Source organism: Emys orbicularis, chromosome 15 (assembly GCF_028017835.1).
Source record: "Emys orbicularis isolate rEmyOrb1 chromosome 15, rEmyOrb1.hap1, whole genome shotgun sequence".
NCBI classification, from domain to species: Eukaryota; Metazoa; Chordata; order Testudines; family Emydidae; genus Emys; species Emys orbicularis.
Genome location: NC_088697.1, coordinates 18520121 through 18535981, shown reverse-complemented (window position 1 = coordinate 18535981; position 15861 = coordinate 18520121). Strand labels below are relative to the sequence as shown.

The 15861-nt window shown below is 42.8% G+C and overlaps 1 protein-coding gene across 2 annotated transcripts; it reads left to right on the top strand.

Annotated features, from left to right (window-relative positions):
- Positions 1 to 597: 597 nt before the first annotated feature.
- On the top strand, positions 598 to 15455 carry CHEK1 (checkpoint kinase 1). Of its 2 annotated transcripts, XM_065417135.1 has the most exons (12): positions 598 to 663; positions 2518 to 2741; positions 5623 to 5687; positions 5782 to 5851; positions 6804 to 6992; positions 8362 to 8466; positions 9611 to 9706; positions 10753 to 10861; positions 11582 to 11759; positions 11983 to 12114; positions 12344 to 12445; positions 14138 to 15455. In XM_065417135.1, exons 1-12 carry the CDS (start codon positions 599 to 601, stop codon positions 14231 to 14233), a joined length of 1431 nt encoding a protein of 476 aa, XP_065273207.1. In that variant the 5' UTR covers position 598; the 3' UTR covers positions 14234 to 15455. The 2 variants fall into 2 exon arrangements, with proteins under 2 accessions (XP_065273207.1, XP_065273208.1); XM_065417136.1 differs by lacking the exon at positions 12344 to 12445.
- The last annotated feature ends 406 nt before the right edge of the window (positions 15456 to 15861 follow it).

Genomic DNA, 15861 nt, shown 5'->3' with positions numbered 1-15861 from the left:
AGTCCTGCCCCCCCCCCCGCTTTGGTTCCCCTGGCTGAGAAAGAACCCAGGAGTCCTGCCCCCCCCTTCTCCCCCACCCCCAGGCCACACTCCCCTGGCTGGGAAAGAACCCAGGAGTCCTGCCCCCCCCGCTTTGGTTCCCCTGGCTGAGAAAGAACCCAGGAGTCCTGCCCCTCATCCCCTCCCTCACCCCCCGGCCTCGCTCCCCTGGCTGGGAAAGAACCCGGGAGTCCTGCCCCCCCTGCTCTCGTCCAGGGTCACTCGCAGGCCGACCGGGAGACCCCGGCGGTGACGGGAAGGGGCGGGGTCCCTGCGAGGGAGGGGCGGATCCCCGGGGCGGGGCGAGCGGCTCCTAGGCCCCGCCCCTGCCCTGAGCCCGGCGCGCGGGGGGCGGGACGCGGCGCTGGGCGGGAAAGTCTGTGAGGCTGAGGAGCGGGGCCGGCAGCCGCTGAGCGGCTCAGGTCGGGTCGCATCACGTTACATCCCCCGGGCCCGCCGCCGAGCCCTGGGCCTGGCCGGGCTTTCCAGGGCCCAACCCCGGGGGGGTCCCCCGGCCGCTAACCCCGCTCTCTCCCGGCTGCCGGGCCCGCGCAGCGCCATGGCCGTGCCCTTCGTGGAGGACTGGGACCTGGTGCAGACCCTGGGCGAAGGCGCCTACGGAGAGTGAGTACGGCTGGGCTCGGGCGCCCTGCAGCGAGCCTGGGCTCGCCCCCGGCGGGCGAAGGCCCAGGGGTGCCGGCCCGGGGCGCAGGGGCCCTGCGGGGGCGTGGCCGAGCGAGCCGGGCCCTGCACCTCCTCTGGCTAGTAGCGTGACTGGCCAGAAGAGGGGCCTGGGTACCCGAGAGCGGTGGGGCTCCGCGGCTGGCCTCTCGCCCCAGCAGAAGTTGGTCCAATCAAAGACATCTCCTCACCCCCCTTGTCACTCCCATACGTACATCTGAAGGCGCGGGGGTGGGAGGGGGGTATAGGTGCCCCCCACCCCTACCCCTGCGTTAGCCCCAGGGCCGATTCTGATCAGTAACCCCCTGCACGGCTGCGGAAGGCGGTGTGGGTGGCACAGCCGTGCCAGGTTTCAGCTTCCGTGAGAGTTGACATTTTTATCTGAGGTTAGCGAGATGTTCAATCTGAACGTCACGCTATCGGAAGGGAAGCATGACTGAGCTGCGGGGGTTGTGCAGACCTTTATACGGAGCATCTGCCAGAAATTCTAACCAGCCTTCAGGACTCTTCCGAGGAATGGCCAGTGGCCTGTCTCTGTTAGGAGGCTTGGAGGTAGAACTGACTTTCCAAACTATTTTGCTATCAACAGTGGTAAGCCACAGTTGTCTTTCACGTCAAGTCCATCACATCAGGTCAACTTGTGCTTCCCTGTACAGAGAGGTGGTTTAACCAAAGGACTGGGAGCCCTTTTCTAGCTCTGGGCAAGTCACTTAATTTGGCTCTTTTTTTTTTTTTTTTTGGTCTGTGAAGTGCTTTGACTGTTTCAAATCTCATAGCAGTTTGGTGGTGGTGTTACTCTGTTAGGACATGTTCTGATGGTAAGGATACATTCTCCTGCAACTTAACTTCCAAGACGTCTTGTGACACACTGTATTATATTCTGATATTACCATTATAGTCTGTGTATGTACTGTATATGGTATATTCCATGTACTGTGGCATACAATATGTTTATGATGCAACCCGAGTTAATTTATGTCACTACTAATCTTGTTATCTCTTCCTTTATATAAGTCCATAATTAGAGAGATTCTGTAACTTCATAAACAAATGTCAGAATTAATTTAAATATCATGACTTTTGTGATCATTGGCAATTTCAAAACTAGCTTTATGTGGATATTTTTAAAGCTCAGGCATGACACATGAAACTCATAGATGTAAGCAAGTGCAACTCTATTGAACTCAGTATAACTGCATCCATTTACACCAGAGCTGGAATTTCCCCCATACAATTTATGGAAACCACAAACTTGAAATGCTTATCAGAATTTTTACAACTTGTACAGCTGTAAGCCTTCTATGTGTCCAGGCACATAATTAATTGTCTAGGAACATAGACATGTGGGTCTGTTGAGACTAGTTTTTGGCACTTTTAATCTGTCACGCTATTTTTAAACAACATATTGAGATGGGGTATGTAAATTCAGACTGTGGGGGTAGACCTCACACTAACACCTGAGGGATAAAGCTGCCCATGCTCCCTATGCCTTGACAGGGAGTAGGGAGAAACTCTTATGTAAATAACGGATGGGGCACCTTAAGCTTCAGGCTAGACCACTACATATCTGTATTGGGGATTTCTCTCTAGCACCCATCACCATAGTTTCTCAAGCCCCGGTCCTTAAAGATGTTAGGTGCCTAATTCCCATTGGTTTCAGTGGGAGTTGAGTACCTAACTTCCATTGAGTATATGGATCATAGTGTTAAACATGCAAACTAGCTTTGCATTCCAAGGTTCTTAGTGCACTACCTGCTTCATCCCTTGTTACCTTGCTTTTTCCCTCCTTCTCTGCAGAGTTCAGCTTGCTGTGAACAGACGCACAGAAGAAGCTGTTGCAGTAAAAATAGTTGACATGAAACGTGCTGTGGACTGTCCAGAGAACATAAAAAAGGAGATCTGCATTAATAAGATGTTAAATCATGAGAACATTGTGAAGTTCTATGGACATCGTAGAGAAGGCAGTATTCAGTACCTCTTCCTGGAGTACTGCAGTGGAGGAGAGCTCTTTGACCGAATAGGTACAGAATTCTTGGGGCAGGGGAGGGTCTGAGGGCAACTTCAGTGGTGGCTGCACAGACTCATTAGAACACCATAGTTGTCTTATAAGACCAGAGGGATTCCTTACTGTACGCTTCCAGTGCCACTGATCTTGGAGGAAAAGTGTCTAGGATAGGCTTTGCAGGTGGCTGTGCTTCTGCACGTTGTGAGTCAGTGATTAAGCCATGGCTAGAAGTAGAGTTCCCACCTTTCAAACCTTTGCTCAGCTCACTATACCACCTTGCTTCACTTAGCATGGTCCTAACAATTCAGAAATTCTACATATTTAATGCTATAGGTTAAATAAAATTTAGGGGGGAAAACTGGTTCGAGAGCAAACATGGTAAATGGGCTGGAAAATTTAATGTGTACAGACTTGCATTCCAGTGGTTACCAGATTGAAAATCAATATGTAATATATTTCCCTTCCAGTGTACAGTTCCATTTAGTGCTAATGGGAGATGCATGCACCCTGAGAAGGTAGCCATGGAAATCTGAAGGAATTTCTGTGCATGACTGTGTTTATGCTCACTATTGATAGCATAATCCTAGTAGGACTTCTGTTACAAGACTATTGACCGCCATCATTTTTCACAAGCAAGGATAATTTAATTTAAACAAATAAAATAACTTTGTGTGAAGAGCTTGAGAAATCCAAGGAAGGAAGTTTTCCCATGCCAGTGCTTTCAATTTCTGTGGAATCTAAGCTTTCATTTAAAAAAAAAAAAATCTAACTCTTATAGCTACAAAACTAATCTTCTGAACGTGAACATTTGTGGACTGAGGCAGCAGTATTTTTCAAAGTCTGTAGCCAGAGCACTACTGCCTCTGCTGCTGCTTGTAGGTTTATCAAGCCGAAGCAGAGTAAAAACTGACTAGTTTTGTCAGTTTTAACTGCTGCTATTCAGACCCTACTGTGCAGCAGTGACGTTGAAGAGAAAAGTCAGTTTCACTCTGCTGCTGGTTGGGAAAACTCTGAGCAGTATGTAGGTAACAAATATTGGTACTGGAGAACACAAAAGCATCATAAACATATGAGAAGTGTTGGAGGCAACTCCTCATGTCAGCCAGGAAGGTGAGGAAGTGGAAGCGCACCAATGGGGGCTGGTTTCTCGCTTGTATGCCTTTGAACACTGGGGTCCTCCAGTTTTCGTATAGGGCTGTGTCTAGATTTGATTCTGTGGCACTTAGATGAAACTTACCCTGAGGACAATGTAAGAAGAGATATCTTATAGGAAAAGAGAGAAAATGGAATGAAGTCAGGAATTAAAAAAAGAAGGTATAATAAATGCAAAAGATGTAGGGAGTTACTTTATTTTAAAAAGCTATTAAATATAGTCGTACACAACGGTTTTATTCCTTAAAATTGCAGGGGAGGTGACAGCACAGCTATTATTCACCGTGGCTGGTAGGCTTAGACCTTGGGCTAGCATGTGTTGGGCGAACTTTACAAGCCCAAGCTCTTTCATCTTCTAAGTCCGCTGAAGTCTTTGCCAAAGTCCTCCAGAAAAATGAGGCGAGTCAGACCAGGATATTTCTAATATAAATAACACTTTTAAAAATAAAGTATTTTGATGTGATCTTTATACATCATAACGGAGCAGTGAAAGGCACAAAATCCTTAAATTTTTCTTTGCATTTGATTTTGTAAAAATCAATTGCCTACAAGTCATCTGACAAAGTTTTTATTGCAAAGAATAATAAATCTTTTAACCAATGTCTTCTGGATTTAGTGTAATTGAGAAGTTGTTATATTTCAGAATCGTTTAACTTCAGAGATTGTGCTGTTTTAAGTGTGATTTAGAGAATGTTTATCTTGTAAATTACTAATCAAGTAGAGCAGAAAAGCTGGAGTATTGGAGACTCAAATTGCACTGATCAAATAGATTAATCTGCACAACAACAAAAAAAAGCTTTTTTTAAAACAAAATGTTTGGGCCATAAGTAGATATCTATCTCTTGGAAGTTTTAATCAATATTTCCAACCCCAAAAGCAGTTTGGTATATAAGATGTATCTGCCATTTTTCTTTAATCTGTTTCTTTCTCTCCCATTGGAATGTTAAAACTGCTTCTGAAGTAGAGCTGTACAAGGAACGTTCTGATACAAATTTTAACAGTACATATTGTGCAGTAGTAATGATCTGCAATAATATACAGGAATTTTCAGTATTTATGTAGAGAAGCTTTTCTTCTAACATCTTAAACTTCTGGTTCTTTTTTCAGTGTGCATCTTAATATTAAACTAGCCTCATTTTATTAGCTTTTTAAGTGAAGACGCTATTGGCATTACTGGAGAGGACTGGAGTAGAGCCCTGTGTGGAACTATTCTTAATCTCGCTCCCAACCACTCCTGCTATTATGGCAGCGGGTCTTGTGGGACCAGCGAGATTCTGGTCTTGCTGCAGGGCTCTACACTAGTCCTGCCCAGGGCTCTAGACTGGAGTTTGAGGCAACGAATTTGCCCCTAGAAAGTGGAAAATAGACTACAGTAGGACTACATATGGGCACAAGGGGTTTGTTGGTGTAGAGCAGCTTGCAGGATCTGGGCCCTAGTGTTTTGATGGTATAAGATTTAGAGAGAACCTTTAGCATTTTTTCCCATGGTGCTTTGGGAAGATACAAAAAAAAAAGTAGCATTTCAGTTTAGATTAAATAGATGCAGACTCTGCAATGTAACTCAATAACTACACTTTTGCATTGCCTGTAGTTACTGTTTCAAGGCAGGTGAAAAATAAGCCTTGTGCAGAGTTTCCAGGAAACTTTGTAAAATAGTTACAAAAACATAGTGCAGAGGCTCCTTTCCATAGTTTATGATGGAAGAAAAGTATTTTGGTATGTAGATTCTGAATGACTTTTTACAGAGCCTGACATAGGAATGCCTGAACCAGATGCACAGAAGTTTTTCCATCAGCTTATGGCTGGCGTGGTAAGTGTCATACTTTACGCATTTATTTCAAGCTCCTTTTTTTCCAGTTAAATTAAACAGAACATGGTATTAAAGCCTTTATTTATTTGTTCAGGTATATCTCCACAGTATAGGAATAACTCACAGGGATATTAAGCCTGAGAATCTACTGCTAGATGAAAGAGGTAAATATAAAAACTTTTGACTTCATCTTCTCTTAAATTCTTGGTCATTGAGAATATAGGGGAGAAAAGAAACGCTATCACTCAGTGAATCTGAAAATACTCCTAGAGCTTCTGTGGCGTCCTGCTACATTAAGAATAACCAAATACAGTAAGCAGATTTGTGCTGTCAGGGCTTTTATTCATTCCCTTATCCTGTGTAAATAGACTAATCAGTGTATTCTAGAGCAAGTTATTCTGGGTCTCTACACAGTGGCCTTTAAAGGAACACACTTGAATAAAACTTAAGTTTTGTTAAAGCTTGTTCTCAATCTAAAGACCAATACAAATGTTTCCATGACTGCTGAACAAACTTTTGATTGGAACTTTTTTAAAACAGTGCAATGTTCAGAACCAAAATATTACAGCATGGTACTAGCGCATGAGAATCTGAAACAGACTAATGAAATGGATTGATGTGTTTTTGTTAAAGCTGAGAGGAAAACCAAAACACTAAATAATCGGGATATGGTGAAAAGTAATCTAGATTTTTAAAACTTTCAGTTTAATAATCAAAGGCGGTGTTAGTAATAAAAAAATATTTTTGAAATGATTTCTAACATGACTTCTTTAAGGAGAGAATATCTCTGCACAAACTGTCTTAGATGTTTTTCTGTACCATGCATCTCTGAATCAAACTCATGTGCTCCTTCAATCAAAGTCAGGTTCAGACTTCAGATCAATTGTGTAAATGCCTATGATCTGAAACAAGAAAAGTCATAAGGGCCTGATTTTCACTTTTATTAAGGCCCCTTTACACAGCACTGGCAATGTAAAGGGAACCTTAGAGTGAGTGTAAATGTGCTTATCTCTGGTTTTATCTAGCTTTAATATAATATAATAGTCTTCCAGCAGAGAAGATGAAAATACCTTGTTACACAATATACTTAATGACTTTTTTCTTTTGTTTGCTTAGATAATCTCAAAATCTCTGACTTTGGTTTAGCGACTGTGTTTAAACACAATGGTCGTGAGCGACTGTTAAACAAGATGTGTGGCACTCTCCCATATGTTGCCCCAGAACTGTTAAAGAGAAAAGAATTCCATGCAGAGCCAGTTGACGTTTGGTCATGTGGGATAGTACTTACTGCTATGTTGGCAGGAGGTAGGAATTGGTCAATTTCTTCTCACTACACAAACTATTTTATAACATGCATATTTACTGCAGCTTCACAGTGATTTAGGATTGCAGTACAAATGCTCATAACCTACCTAGATTTAAAGAGTTGATCCCAAATCATGGAGTTGGTCTTTGTCGGGAAAGTAAATGGTGAATTTTAAATATTTTCTCAAACTTCCATATTGTGGTCAGCTTTTTAATAGATTCTCTTAGGGGTCATCTACCATGGACCATCTTGTTCTGTTGCGGCTATAGTGTATGGCATTTACTATTTACTATTGTGGGCTGCATATGTAGCTTATTATTATTATTTATATTGTATTATAATGTATTATATGCGCTCCATCCACACAAAATATATATAGTACCTGTATGGCCCTGAGGATGTCACATGGGCCGCAGCTGTACGCTGATTAGGCTGCAAGCGGGCCGCAGATTGAGAGAAACCGCTGGTATATGTAAGCAAGGGAATGGACCCTCTATTGTGGGGAACTTTTCTGGCTTATAAATTACCCTGGTGAAATGGGCTAGCGAAAGGATCTGAGTCCTCATTCCTGCTTCCTTTACCCAGAGGCCTGCCTGACCTCAAGGGCTCGCCTTCCATTTTCCTGTGTGACAGAGTCCTTGTAACCCCGACAAGGCAGGGTCCAGGATTTCTGGGGGGCTTGACTCCCAACCTTGTTATGGTCACTTAGAGCAGGGGCTAGGGTGTCCCAACTCCGGGATACTCTCTCCGTACTGGATGCTTCCCTGACCCACTGATCATTACATACAGTTCAAAGCAAATACAATTTATTAAACAGCAACTAATTAAAAAAAATTAAGGAAAAAATGGGAAAGGTTAAAGGAAAACACGTCACCCCGCTCTGTGGCATGGGGACATCACAAACAGTGTCTCTTGAATGTAAGGGAAGTTCACAGTCTGGTCCTTGCAAGTCCCAGGCCTCCTTCTCAGGCCCTGGGTGTGCTGCAGGGATGCTGCGGGTTGGACGCTCGCTCTGGCACTGGCCACCCGCCTTCAGGCTCTAGGTTGCAGGGCCCTTCTTCCCAGCGTTGGCCCCCTTGGGGTTATGATCCCCCTCCAAGTCTGGCCTACAAGTATGGGTGGCGGATGGAGCCCCACTTTGGGGAGGCAATGCAATGACTTTAGATATACCTTGGCACTTCTATAACTTGTAACCACAATCAAGATGGACTATTTTTTCCCTTTTTCCACTCATTGAAATCCATTTAGTTCAATGGCAGTGCTCTTTACATGTCTTTCACACTTTCCCCAGCCATCATAAATTTGTAATCCTTAAACTTGTGTTCAGAGGCATAAAAATGATTTGGTACCTTGCTTTTTTACTTGCAGAATTGCCATGGGACCAGCCTAGCGACAGTTGCCAAGAATACTGTGATTGGAAGGAAAAGAAAACATACCTTCCACCTTGGAAGAAGATTGATTCTGCACCATTAGGTAAGTTGTCAGTGGAATGGCTGACTGATTTTTATGTATTTGAGTAGGACAGTGACACGTCTAGGGGAATAAAGTGCTGGAGTTATGCATGTCTGTATTCAAAAATCATTCTGTCTAAAGGCTGGATTCTACCATGGACTCATGATGTCACGGGATCTGGCACTTGTAAAACACCTTTAGGGAGCTACCTGAAAATGGGAGGTGGTGTTCTTAAGCAAGACTGGTAGGAGACACCTGGTTGACATAGCAGTGATGACAACAGGAAGAGACTATTCAGACAGACTTCTAAAAATATGGGGCCTGCCTCCTCATTGCTTGTGCAGTCACTTAGCTGTGCAAAGCAGATGTAAAGATCTGTCATTCTGATCTGGTACTATTTCATACCTACTTTGCACAGCTGTAATGACTTCACAAGCTATAAAGAATTGGGGCCTGAGATCTGTTGGACTGAAATAATTTCCCAAGGGAACGGGCAGAAGTCCTGTCGATGAAGACATGTACAACTAGGCTATGTTTTATTATTTTTGAGTAATGAGCTTACGGTCACTTGGTAGATCTGAGCCTATCAAATTTAACCCCTATCCCCATCTCTTTGGTCACTACATTTCTTCCTGATCCTGGAAAATCTGAGGGCTGAAGTGTTGCTAATCTCTTCCTTTGTTGAGTGACCTAAAACCCAGGGTACTAGATTTGTTTGGTGTTGTACTCTCCTACCCTGTTCTTGCCCAAGATGGTTCTTGTAAGTAAACAGGCCTACAGGAATCTGCTAGAAAGCCTTCACGAAGGTGGATTTGACATCAGCTATAGCAAGTTTCTTATTTCAAAGGCTCTGAGCACTGGCTGCAGCTCATGTGGAACACAGTGGACTTTGATACATGCTCAGTCACAAATCTATACAAAACTTGGGTCTTATTTTAGGCCTCCCAGCTATGAGTTGACCTTAACTTTGTGTTAATTTATGAGTGATCAAAATATGGATTTGATCTGGTTAGGATTGATAACTCGAGGATTTGGGGATGGAATTGAAGTATCATTTTGAATGTAATGACCTGTGGAAAACATGATCTATACAGATCTAGGAATCAGGATATATGGCAGTTAATTCATTGTTGTTTCTTTCTATGAATGTAATGTTTCTCTCTAGCTTTGCTCCACAAAATACTAACTGAGAGCCCCACGGCAAGGGTTACCATTGCAGACATTAAAAAGGACAGATGGTACAACAAACCTATGAAAAAAGGTAAATGCCTTTAAGTGCTTTGTACAACATAGACAAATAGCTTAAGTAAAGATTGAGAGTATATGCTGGGGTAAAAACCCTTGGAATGCTATCGTTAGCAGAAACTACTCTAAAGGCAAGAAATTCAGAGTTAAGGTTAAACTTACAAGAAACTCAAACAACTTAAATCCTGGAAATTCACAGTTGAAGTGTGCAGACTACCTTAATTCATCCTCTGGATATATGTCTCCTTCCCTGCTCTGTGAGTGGAGTATCAAAAATGTACACTGCAAAGTATTGGTTTTAAAACTTTCATATGTATGTTTGATATCAAGTGTGATATTTTTGTTACCTCATTAATCTTGGGGCTTCTCAAATAAGTGCTATAATGTCATCATCTGGGCCTGGGAGACTTACATATGTGGGCATGTTAGCTCTGTCTAATGATGCTCTTATAACTGGTCGTCACACAATATCATAGGAGACGATGCGGAGTGCTATCAGCACCTCATGGAAGGGGTCTGCCCTTAACGAAGAGTGGGGAACAGTTGTCTTCAGGATGAGATCTCGGGAATTTGCAAAGCATTTTTTTCCCTGTGGACACAACCATAAAGAGAGAAGGATCAGCACAACCAGCATAGGCTTAAGGCATTATAGTTCCTGTCTTTTCTAGTGAGATGTTACTGTTTTGGATGAAAAAAGTAGTTATAATTTCTTTTTTCTCATGGTATTGCTATAGGGGCAGGATTTTTCTGCCCCTTAAGTGATGTTTTTGAAAATGATGATGTATTAAGGATTTTTACCCTTGTGGCTATGCTAGTTATTCAGCTATTGAGATGGCAAACATCACTGAACAGCAATCATAGTCTCAGACATTGCAGGTACTGGAACACAAATGGAAAAAATGAATTGTCACACAGATCATTCTTTGTTTAAAGACCAACCTATGCAAGAGTTATGTATTTTTAATGGGGGACCTCAGCCTAATTCCAAATGCTTTAAACCTCTGGTGACCCTTAGGATGACTTTTCTGACCCCTGATTGTGTGATTTATCTTCTTCTGTTAGGTGTAAAGCGGGCTCGTGTCTCCTCAGGGGGCCTTTCAGACTCACCAGGTGGCTTTTCTAAGCACATTCGGTCCGATATGGACTTTTCACCAATGAAGAGTGCACACAGGTCAGAATGCTATATGCTTGTGTTTTTTGTTGTTTTCAGTGACTAACACACAAAGGACTCCAGCCTGATATCCCCTTTTGTTTCTAGATGCCTATGTTTTACACCATAGTGGTATTCAGATGGGGATATGTATAATTAAATTCTCCTCTGCTACATGTGATTCAGGGTTCCCTTCCCTGCCATACCTTAAAAGATGATTATAGCCTCACTTTCTAACCCCACACACTTCTTTACCTGAAAGCCTTTACTTGAAAACCTATAGCTCAACTTTCTCTGCCAGAGTTCTGGTTCATTGTCCAGAATGAATATCCTGCACTCTCAGCACTTGCCTTGAAATTGACGGTGCCATTCGCAAGTACATATTTGTGCAAAGTTGTATTCAGCACACTTGTGTCCATCAAGTCTCTGCAATATTGAGCTACTGTTGATGTCATGTCAGAGATTAGATGTGCAATTTCTACCATGCTGCCGGACTTTGAGGAGTTGTCACAACATGCCAGCCCATGTATCACATGAGAGCATTAAATAACATCCTTAATGTGTAAATTCCTTGGTTGCTATGTTGTTGTTTGGGGTCACTGGAAACAGTCTCAAAATTGTGGTCACTCAGGCAAAAAGTTTGGGATCTCCTGGTGTAGTCTGTAAAAGTCACAAGAGAAATGTAACATTATTGTGATGCACTTTATTATTAATGTAACTAATTGTGTTTTCATGTTTCAGTGAGGAAAAAGTGAGCTACTCCACTTCTCAGCCAGAACCTCGCACTGGCATTTCCTTGTGGGACAGCAGTCCAACCAATATCAACAAACTAGTGCAAGGGATCAGCTTCTCCCAGCCAGCATGTCCTGAGCACATGCTAGTTAACAGTCAGTTACTTGGCACCCCAGGCTCATCACAGGTAATGTTTGGAAATGCTATATTCATTCATCTTTGCTCACAGCAGCATGGCAATTTGTTCTTTGGCTGCTAGTCTGTAAAGATGCCGTTTGCACCAATTCAGATGCATTGTCCTAATTTTAAAGCCAAGTAAATTGGGGGGGGGGGGGGGGTTATCCAAACTTTCAGCCCAGAAAAGTAGTTGGTTATCTATGGAATCCATATCTCTGATCTCTAATCTGCAGAACCCATGGCAACGCTTGGTGAAGAGAATGACCCGTTTCTTTACAAAGCTGGATGCTGACCGCTCCTATAATAGTTTGAAGGAGGTTTGTGAGAAGATGGGCTATGTCTGGAAGAAAAGCTGCACAAACCAGGTACAGTCCATGGAATTAAACGAATTAATGCTTCTGGTTCCATTTGACAAATCCTATAAAAATATCTTTTAGTCAGATGTAGCATTTTCTGAACCAGCACAAGACCTGTAAATGAAATCCTTAGTCAGTCAGACTCCCTTAGTGTAGTTACCACTATACTGTGAATATAGTGCTTGTAGCATGTGAAAACTGTCCTTCTCCTAAAATCGTTCTTCCATTTGCCTTCAAGGTCACCATCTCAACTACTGACAGAAGGAACAATAAACTGATTTTCAAGGTGAACCTGGTAGAAATGGAGGACAAGATTTTGGTGGATTTCCGCCTATCTAAGGTATGCAAAATAACAGACTTTAGCATTAGAGAGAGGGGTGGGTGTTAGAAGCAAACTGGACCAGCTTCCATATGATAAAGCTACATGTGCAAATGGGATAAGATGACACGCCTGGGGAAAATGGATTTTTGCATGGGCAGTTTGTGTCTAACCGAAGGAGTGAACCTACAAAATGGGAGTTAGCAACATTACTTTTTCACTGGTGCCTGAAACCAGGGCTGTGGTACTGAATGCCCCATGCAGTGCAAAAGCTGTTAACGCTCACTGTCTGGTTTCAGAGTGGTAGCCGTATTAGTCTGTATCAGCAAAAACAACGAGGAGTCCTTGTGGCATCTGATGAGGTGGGTTTTAGCCCACGAAAGCTTATGCCCAAATACATTTGTTAGTCTCTAAGGTGCCACAAAGACTCCTCCTTGTTTTTGCTCACTGTCTGGAAATACTTCCTTCCAGTTAATGAGCATGGGGAGCTAGTGAGAGAGCGCAAGCATCTTGAGTACCCAAGTACTATGGGAGAAGGCATTGTAATTGTCTAAAGCATAATGGCTTTGGGGCACTGGGGGAGCATGCTGGGCTGGCCTGATCCTGCGCTCATGGAAATCAGTGGGGAAATAGAAATATGAACTCCAATGGAAGCAGGATCAAGCCCTTAAAGGTGTAGTTAGCCTTATTCCCTCTCCCCAGTCAGCTCTGCTGATACCTGCTGTGGTGGAGGAGAAAGCATGCCCGCACTCAGACAACCTCTCTGGGAGCTCGGCAGGCACCAGCTGGACTATCTGCCAACACTGCAACTGTATTATGGCTGTTGGTGTGCATGGGACTCGGTGTCTTGTCCCTAGCATAGTATGCAGGGGCTGCCTTAAATTTGGCCCATAGTATCAAACTAAGAGAGATCTGAATGTAATGGATCATAATAGCTTTCTGGGAAAAGGTTAAGCATTCTGTCTTGAGTGCAGGGGAATGGACTAGATGACCTCTTGATGTCATTCCAGTTCTACACATCTATGATTCTGTGAAACAGGGGCCTAAGCTAATATTAAAGGTGCTCTTCATATCTAGGCAGATGGTGCACAATAGTCTGCTACAGGTGAGACAGAGACCTCCAGGATCTGCCTCTGCCGATGACAATTAACAGTAATAGGTTGATTTGCTTGCTGTTTTAAAGATCCCTGATAGTTTTGTTTCTATAGAAAACACTTGTCAACGCATGTAGAGGGAGAGTCTATTATAAATGTGTGCATGCAAAATAAATCTATGAAATGGATTAGGTCATGATTGGGCCAAGCTGTTAAGAGCATAATAGTAGAGGTGGGAACTCTTCTTGCCATGTCATATATTTCCCTTCTTGAAAGATAAATAAAATTGAAATATTTTTAAGACTTAAACATGGGTTCAGGGGAATTTCTGCTGCACCGTAAGTGGAGAAAATCCACAATGACTGGCAAATAGAATAGACACCTTTTGTAAAAGATTATAAAAGCAATACCCTGCATATAACAATAGAGGAGGCAGCAGCATTTCTTGAGAACTAATTATGAACAATTAACATAAAACTTGTAAAGGAAAAAATAAAATCTCTAGAGTAGGTCCCAGTGTCCCTCAGATAGGCAGGTGTTACAGCATTCCCATTCCTTTCTTGTCTGTCTATTTGCACATGCATGCAGTCCCCAAAATAGTTTTGTTTTTATTACCTAGGGTGATGGGTTGGAGTTCAAGAGGCACTTCCTGAAGATTAAGGGGAAACTGAATGATATTGTCAGCACCCAGAAAGTGTGGCTTCCTGCCACGTGATCCAGCTGCCATTGGGAGGTGTAGTGAATTGGATGCTCCTACACTGATACAATTTTTATTTTTATTCTGCATCAAGAAATGGTTGTGGGTGCCAGTATCTGAGAGTCACTTGCGATGGAAACCCATTTCTTTAGGGATCTGTCTTGACACCAGGACATTTCCTCAGAGGATAGGCTTGGTAAATACATTTCCAGGGCCTCCTGGATGAATTTGGGATAGTGATCATTAAAGTGTTCCTGACTGTAGTAAGTTAGCTGGTGGCATGCCTTCCTATTGCTAATTACTGACATGAGGTTTTTTTCTTCTGCTCAGTCAGCAAACCCTCTCATTGGGATACTTTGTGTTTCTGTGGGAGCCAGTCTGACTGTTCCACTGACTTACAGAGAGTATGCCTCCTGCCCCAAGGCTATTGTAGCCACTGACTGACGCAGACTTAGGGTTTTTTTGTGGGAGCGGGAGGGTAAGAGCCTATACCTAATAAAAAATTGTTTCAGCCCAATTGTTTCAGCCCCCTTACTGCATTGCTGTATCTTCAGATTTTAAATCTATTTGAGCAATAACTTGTCTGTTACCCTTTCATTTAAAATTTGATGACATGGGGTGCAGAGGCTTAGAGACAATGTGGGTCTTAGTCATGTAATTTTGTTAAATTTATTATACCTTTTTGGCCTTTCCTTTTATTAAGTAAAGTGGTTGGGCCCAAAGCACTAGTTCTAGTGTGGTGTTCACCTGTAGTTTTACACATTGCAGGCTAAGAGGTCTGCAGCAGAATAGATACTGTATTAACATTTTATGTACCGTTTATCTTGTTTTTAACTATCTTTTCCCTTTGTTCACTGTTTTGTAGTTTTCCCTACATTGGAAGGTAAAGTCAAACCTATTCTATACAACAGCTTATATTGGGAATTTGTTGGAGGGTAGCAGGGCCTCATGGAAATAAGAAATGCCCCTTTCTCTTATCCCTTTCTTGGTACCTAAAATTCAGACAGTTATTTCTTTTAATGGTACATAGTTTATTTGTATTAACAAGGACCACTTGCTTCTGACCAATCACAGTCAAATGTACAATGATGTGGAGATAAACACAATCTGTATAAACTTTTGTAAATTTTTACAAAATAAAGTATAATCTCAATTTGAAAGAAAGCAAATGGCTGCTCTGGGGTGTTCCGGACAGAATTCCATTTCAGAAGAGTTTGCCCCTTCTAGGGATCCCACCTTATTAACAAAGCAAAGGATCCAGATAAAGCCAGTGTCTCATTTCCACACCACCTTCCAGCTCTTCTCCCTCCCAGCATCCAGGAGTGCCCCCTTTCTGGTTCTATTTCAGTAAGAAGGTTAGGGAGTCTTTTCATGGCTTCCAAATTGGGCGGGGGGGGGGTTCCAGTTTTGGCTCAGCATTCAGCTTCCTGCTATGCCTCTGAGTCCTTTAATCAATCAGGCTTGCTTCTCCAGCGGCCTGGCAGTAAAGGAGCAGTTCAAAGCTCACTCCCATAATGACCGAAGTCAGGTATGACACTGCCAGTTTTCAAGCAGTGGTTTAGTGATACGTTTTGTTTTGTGACCTCTTCATTCCTAGCTTTAGCCATAAACTTGAAAGAAAAGGCTTACACATTCCTGATACAGGC

Excerpts from the sequence above, each read along its gene's own strand:
- CHEK1 (XM_065417135.1), top strand. The coding sequence starts at position 599 with ATGGCCGTGCCCTTCGTGGAGGACTGGGACCTGGTGCAGACCCTGGGC. Across the intron at positions 5,688-5,781 it reads ATCAGCTTATGGCTGGCGTG|GTATATCTCCACAGTATAGG; the intron begins GTAAGTGTCATA and ends TTATTTGTTCAG. Across the intron at positions 9,707-10,752 it reads CAACAAACCTATGAAAAAAG|GTGTAAAGCGGGCTCGTGTC; the intron begins GTAAATGCCTTT and ends TTCTTCTGTTAG.